Source organism: Aspergillus tanneri (genome assembly GCF_003426965.1).
Source record: "Aspergillus tanneri strain NIH1004 chromosome Unknown AapTan_9_pilon_pilon_pilon, whole genome shotgun sequence".
Classification (NCBI taxonomy): domain Eukaryota; kingdom Fungi; phylum Ascomycota; class Eurotiomycetes; order Eurotiales; family Aspergillaceae; genus Aspergillus; species Aspergillus tanneri.
The window spans coordinates 744,669-752,219 of NW_022984636.1; the positions used below are offsets into that span (position 1 = coordinate 744,669).

The 7,551-nt window shown below is 46.7% G+C and overlaps 1 protein-coding gene across 1 annotated transcript; it reads right to left on the reverse strand.

Moving 5' to 3' along the window:
- Positions 1–3,828: 3,828 nt before the first annotated feature.
- ATNIH1004_011756 (uncharacterized protein) lies at positions 3,829–4,076 on the reverse strand (the record flags this gene model as incomplete). Its single annotated transcript, XM_033576318.1, has 2 exons — positions 3,829–3,881; positions 3,938–4,076. 2 exons carry the CDS (start codon positions 4,074–4,076, stop codon positions 3,829–3,831), a joined length of 192 nt encoding a protein of 63 aa, XP_033420982.1.
- Positions 4,077–7,551: the final 3,475 nt, after the last annotated feature.

Consider the following 7,551-nt stretch of genomic DNA (forward strand, 5'->3'; position numbering starts at 1 on the left):
ACAACAGGTACAAAATACTGTCGCTAGTCTGCACACACTCCCTAGCGACCACCCGATACGTGAGGTGCTAGAGAGAGCCCGAAGATGGAGTCGCAATGCAGTGCTGAGGTTTCGTTTCCCTCTTGCACAGATAATGAAGACCATGAATCTCGAGCGACTTCAGGCTATCGAAATTATCGACCCAAAGGGGCTGGCACCATGGACCCCGCCGGTATTTGTAGAGATTGACATCGAACCAGATTGACAAAAGGCTAAAGAGAAAAGCCACCTCCCTGCAGACAACTACAAGTACAATCATCTATTCAGATGCAGTTGGGCAGCATAACCAACTCGGCGCTGAAGCGGTAGCCTAGATTCGAACTTGGAATAGTTCCACTCTAATGACTTTGCGAAGACATAGGTGATGAGTTTTCTAATATGCGTCCATAGGCATTTCCACACCAGTATTGGGATGCTATCCTCCCCGGAGCGGTTGACACTTTCGCCCTTGTAACTGCTTGGTAGACTTCGTGTTCTGTAAGCGGCTCCCTTGGAATTCATCCCTTTGTGCCATGACCGTGTTCTCACGGGGTTTATCCATCTTCGGGAGAAACGACTCCATCAGGACCTCGGCTTTGTCTTCATTCTCTGTGCGTCTGAAAGCCCTGGGAATCCCAGCCATTGCTCGGCGCTGGATCCAAAGCTTCATGGAACACCACACCGCGAGCATCGGCTTCGGTGACTTTGAGACCTGTTACCCCCCTAGATAATGCAGGGTTAGCCAAGCATTCCCACTGTCGCCAAATTCTCTTCACACTCTTCAACTTGGTCCTAGTAGACCAGAGGGTAGATTACCATGGCGGCGCATCAACCTTTATTGACGACTACTTCCGCTTGCGTACTGGCCGATAGGCGGAAGACAACCTCCAGAAGATCCAGGAAGAGGATATCCAATGAATTGAAACATGGTCAGGGGCTTGTTTTGCAGCTGATAAAACCGAGTTAATCCATGTTACAAGAAAGAAAGGAGAGAAGGGCAAAGGGCAAATCATCATGCAAGGCAATATAATCAAACCTTCTAGCACAGCCAGGCTCCTCCTTAAAATATTCCACAGGGCAGGGAGACCTTCGGCAGCAAATCGGAAACCAGCAACAATTCTCTGTGACAGTATGTCAGCACTGCAGGCTATCACAACACTAGCGGATTATCTATTCCACTCTACAGACTGCAAGAGAATCAAAAGGGTGAGGTTTTTCCCTCCTTCAATGGATCCGGGGCATTGCAACGATCCCGAGAACGATGCAGAGGACCATTAGCCAAAGAGGCCGTGGATCGAAAGGCACGCACCCATTCCCGACGCTTGGTCTCGCGAGAAGGAGGGTTTATTCGGGAGCAGATTCTAAAGAAGTGGGGCGGGAAATAGAACTCATCTAATAAAGGTGAATATCTCCGCCGAATCGATAACTCGCTGCCCTCCATTCACGCCCAACAAGTATATGACTGTTACCTCGTAACAGAGCCTACTTACTAACATAACTACGAACCGGTCACTTGTGGCATGCTCCCCATGGCAAATGCCATCGTTTGCGTGAGGATAATAAATGTGAATGCGGTGCGAAAGAGACCTTGGTCCATGTTCTCGTGGACTACCCTAATTTAAGGGCCCCTCGACTAAAGCTACGGCAAGAGGTTGGCGCAGGATTTAACGACCATCCCTCTAGGAGCAAAGGGTCTACAAGTGAAGAAGGCAAGCCGAGCGGCTCCGACCAAAGGAGCAGCCTTAGCGTTGTGCTAGAGTTCGCAGAAACATCCGGTATGTTTCGCAGCCGCGAGCCCATCAGGCCGCCATGACCAGAAACAAGGCAAATAGGGCACGACAGGCCTTGTCGAGGCTCTAAATTTGTTTGCATGAAGCGGTACATTGTAAATAGATACTCAAGGATCGTAATAGTTGTAGTTGCCTATATCACCGTAGGCGAGGGGTCAGGGCAAATGAAATCATCCATCCATGGTGTACCTCTTCCCCAGCGATGGGCAGACACCTCTTCGTGGTGCTGGGGACGAGTAGCCAAGCAGTATTTGTGTGTGATGCTGCTTGATGGCAAAGATCTGCCCAAAGGATGAAAATGGTGGTCTGGGATGGTAGGATGGCGATCCCGACGCGTCCGGGAAAATGCTGACAAGTAGACAAGCAGTACAAACTGCAAGGCATCCACGGTCTAGGCGCAGAGTCTAACAGACTTGGTACAACACAAATCCTTGCCTAAATGACAGATGAGTGTATTTCCTATACCAACCCCCCTGGCACATGTTAATTTCCAGCCTACTAGTATAATTCCGTACGGTTCGTCCTTCCATATAAAGTTATCCCTCCTAGGCGGCATTCATTGCATCTTATTTATACCTTCTCTCTCCTGTGTATCCTAAAATCAAACTGATAAATATAAACGGCTATGCTTTCGATGAAAACCCACTACCTCACCTTGACTCTCACAGTTATTCTAACCATAGCCATAAACCAGGTGAGTAAGCCAGACTCGAAGATGCTTCCGAACATGAAAAGTTCTAAGATGATTCTTGCAGCTGGGTATGGGCCAACATAAATATGTCCTATCCGATACAGAAGAAAAACTACCATGGTATAAAGAGCACCTGGGCTTTGTCAAGGACTGCGTGGATGGGCTAGAGTCTGCTGAGGAGCTCTGTGGCACGAGCTGGTTTTGCTTTCGCCGCTGGCAGGAACAGTATAGTAGCTGTGAGGCTTGTATTTCAGCCCGACGGTCATAAACTCAGAGGGTTCAGTTTGGCTGAATGTTATTGTATTAATCTCCCACGGCTGGTCACCTCCGTTTTGGCTATGGTCTTGCTGTCTATTTGGACTTGTTCTTCTCTTCTTTTCTAGTTATTCACTGTATCGAAATCTTGACGCGATCTTAGTCGCAGGAGCAATTTTGCTCACGACTCCAACAGCTCGGCACTGGTGCCGCCCCATTAACCTTGGTTGATTCTACTTCGTAGCAATATTCCCAATGGATGACGCTGATCTGAATACGACGGTATTTGCAGAGCTAGAGGCCGTGACAACCACACTAAGACCCTAAGCTTATTCCTGCCAGCCTTGGAAGTAAGCCGTCCTCCACATATAGAAAATATCTGTTCAGACTTTTTGTTTATTTAATTTGTTGCCCTTTCTGCCTGCCATTCCAACAAGAATGGAGTTGTGCTGTATTTAAGAATCGATCTTGCTTTCACAATTCTAGCCTTATCCCTGTGCAGCAGTTTTCGTTGATACTACGCCTGGATACAGAACTTCTAGCTACAACATTTTTATTGCATCAGTTGCCATATCCATGAACGGCTGATGGGATGAAATAAAAGTCTAGCAAAGGTAGTGCCACATGTCCAACCGAGAGCTGGAAAGTCAATATTGGTCCTCAGTCTAAGCAATTTAGTGTACAAGCACTGACGAGCGAACCCAAAACATTATATGTTATCTTTCCTTTTTTGATAGCAGTATAATAATATAGGGACCGATTTTTGTTTCTTTATAAGTGCGGGCGAAAAGACGCGTTAGCACCTTCTGAAACTGGAATGTAGATTTCAATATGCAGTTATAGACATTATTATAAACACTATGACATTCATCTTGCCACTTCCACGCTTCTATTTAAATGATGACTACCTAAGCAAGGGAGCTAAATCCCAAGGACTGTGGCCGTAGATAAGGACCATCTGTATCGACCAGAAATTGTGGTGTAGTAAAATTCAAGGCCACGATGGTGAGAAACACACTCTTTCGTTACATATGATTTATATCGAGCCAGAAGGTCAGTAGAAGTAACTCCTTTCTAATACATAAAATTGAAGTGGGCAGCGAGTGCAGTACCCTCAACGAGGACGGCTGTGGAACGAGTGGTTAGCCCTCCATTCTCGAATAAAAACAAGCAAAACACTTACGTCGACCAAATCGCTTCGGGAGCTCCATGACAAGCATATCCTCATCACCTTTGTTATCCGGCCAGGTGTTAAAATAACTGTCCACAATGTCATCCCCCAGGACTACAAGGACATTAATCCGAATCCGCTCCCCATGCATGTTCCACGGCGGCTAAAATCGGTACAAAATCATCTAGTTGCCCTCCAGGTTCTCAAGAAGTGGTCAGGTGGTCCGCCACTAATAACTCTCGTAAGTTGGACCCCACATCTCGTAGGTCACGTGCGATACTGGTGTACGGTTCAGTGCCCTGTCGTCCAGGACACGCAGCCACCAATGCCCTTGTGCCGGGGAATCATTTCGCAAGGGCCACTCGTAGTCTTCCGGGCCAACTCAGTAAGGGTAGTCAGAGGAGCCCCACGAAGGATTCACAGATACATCGAATCGTCTCTTCCAAGATGTATCCTGTATTTCGGGAAATTATGGGAGTGGTGCACCTATATGGTAGTGAAGAAAGCTCAGTGGCGGGTTATTGATGATATTTGCTGAAACAGCAAAGCTATCGGAGCGACTTAGTTTGGTGGTGACTATTCGTGGGATGGCTTCGTCTGCAAGCCAGATCTGATCCCAAGATTCGTCAGTAAGAACGTCTCCTATCCAATAGAACCGTAAAGACCATATGGCAAACAATCTTCCACATGAATCTCCTCTCCATCTGCACCTACTTACCACATTGTCATCAATCTTTACATACATGATACCTTGCTTGATAGGCTTCCATATTATTGTTTATTCTGGTCATCCAACCACTTTTCCTAAGTTAAGTTGTCTCATAACGTGGAGAACGGAGAAGTATTTCGTCCAATATACAAGATCGTCCTCGTTGTCAGTGTTAACGATCCAGACAACATTTTCTAGCCATCCACCATTATCTACCAAATTTTTCCGTACGCCCAATAGCTAGCATCAAACAACACTCGTGGGACGGAATGGAGGGGGCTCACTTCAACATAACAACTCATAGACTCGACATGATCACGGCGGCCATAGAAAACAATCCCACTGATTATTAAATTTTCAGGCTTTGCAAGCTTTGAAACTGGTTGTAATATATCCGGAGACTGTTTCATCAGCCATGGAGCATGCGGAATTGGGAACCAAATGGATTTTGCATACGCGATCAGCATAAAGGCGATAACGAACGACAACAAGAGGGAAATCAGGAGACACTGTCACAGTCTCGGAAAGGACGAGCTCGGGAAAATTGGATTGAAGATGAGAATCCAACAAACGCTGGCAAAATTGATATCGTGAAACCAGCATCTGTTCCAGTACAAATTAATCAAAGAAAAAAATAAAAAAGTCTCGATGAGCACCTATACGTGACTCTCTGCGCGGCCGCTCATACATCCTTGCCAGTTTCCTCGCCAGTTTCCTTGCGACTTGGCGCGCGAACGACCACTGGACAGTCCACATCCGCTCCCTCTGCGTAAAACCGATCCAGCCCACAAGTCCCATTGGTCCACCGGCTGCAGGTGGGTGATGTGTTGTCCCGCGCACGGTCTGTGTTACTGTGAGATGCCACGCACCTGCTCACCACTCAGCGGTTGGCGTGGCATCTACGGGCGATGGAGCCACACGGAGATAGAGTGCGGTGCTGGGAAGGGAGATCCTTGCTTCTACGCACTTTTTACCGGGGGGAGGGGGACGCCCTATCTGTATATACAAATGGGACAACAGGGACAACGGGGTTAACAGGTGTTATGAATATGGGATCGGCCCGAAGGATTACCCGAACGATCGGCGAAGTCCTCGCTTATAAATGTCTTCCCACAGACGAAATTCCTGTATACTAACTAAGTTTGCTCATCCAATTCAATGGCTTAGTTCACTCTATTCAATGCCAATTCCTCTGACCTACTGTAGATTCACAACAACAGGGATAACAGGGACAATATGGTTAATGGGGTCACGTAGCGTCCGTCACAAGAATGTGCAACTTCAGTACCTAGCTCCGCGTGCTCAGCGGCGGCCGCACGCCACCTCTGCAACTCATATTGCTCGTCTTTGCCGTCACCGCAATCCGGCGTACATGATTGGCCCGCTTATTGCAGTCACATGACCCGTCGAAGTATGAGAACCCACGCTTCTTCCGTTTTCCCCATTTACTTACTTTCTTCCCAGCGATTCCTCTTCGTGTATACTGTATCTAGTCGTTAGATAGCAAGGCATCTCGCCCCTTTACATGGATTTATAGTAAGCTTGCTGGCTGATATACTGCATTCCCTTAACTATGATCTCGCGGGATACGTGCTCTCAATATAAAGATAATTATATCACGTTATTCTGCTCTCTCATAATACTGAGATGCTGCGCTGGATTAGTTCATTGCCCTAGATGCTCTGTGACTACCCATTGGTGGGGATTGGATATAATAGAATTGCCAAAGAATAACTGTAATATCAGGATTTTTTGCACAGGTCTGGCTTCTACACCCCGACTCATCTCTTCCCGTGTCTTCGATACAGTCCTTTTCACCCTGCCTCATAGATAGTTATCCAGGCTGAAGATACACTGGTTAAGGTTATTATAGCGGTGTTTAGCGCCCTCCAAACTACAAGGGAAACGACTGGTAAACAGTTTCTGTGTAAATAGGTAGTTGTTAGACCTCTAATTATCTTGTTACGGAAACACTGTAATCCCGCCCTACTTGGCGGTGCGGAAATATCTAACGATCCATTCTACCCCTCAATCCTTTAGTTAGAAGAACACCTCAATGAGAATATAGGGAACCGCTTAGTAGGCCCAGTTGGTTGAGATACTGCGACTCCTGGTGTTTCCACTGAATGACATCTACTTCCTAATTAGGCTAGTTGGCCTGTAGCTGATAGAATAGCTCCCTGCGTATCACTTCCCCTGAATTCCACAACATATCTAAATGGTTCTTCAGCTTATTACCTTTGTCGAGATGGTAATATCTATACATTCCGTGTCCAATGAAGTTCTCGGCGCTCACCGTCATAGTTGTTAATTTGCTATAGCCTGCCATGGTCGACCTCGAAATGAGAATTTTATAACAAAGAATATTTTGACTTTTCCGCTTCTTCCTTTTTAGTGAACCCGGGGGTGGGGCTATTGAACTTCTAGTATGGGCTACGCTATTAGTCTAACTAGCCCTTAAAGGAAATTAAGTGGAACTTTGGCGCAGCTCACCTACGGAGTACACAGTACACACGATATGCTTAGTTAGGCATTAGTACGCCCCTGACCCTGACTGTGGGGACTGTAGTAGCATCTTCCTCTGAGAGCTTGGACGGAAAAGGAGTCGGGATCACCAGCCGCGGCCTGCCTCCTCCCCATCGGAGCCCCTGATATAGTTGCTAATAAGAGATATTTTAATATGAAGTACAGCGGACAATTTCCGGGGACAAAATAATAGATCCGCCATCCAACACATACAGTACAGTGTTTATTGCATTGCTGCGGTATTTTAATCCCCCCAACACCTTGGCTGGCGGGTGGGGTTTGCTCGCAAAGAATGGATCAAAGAAAAAGAAAAAGAAAAGGAAAGAGAAAAAAAAAAAATACGTTAAGCCCACAAACTGCACTATAGCCAGCTACGTGGCCGAAGAGTCAG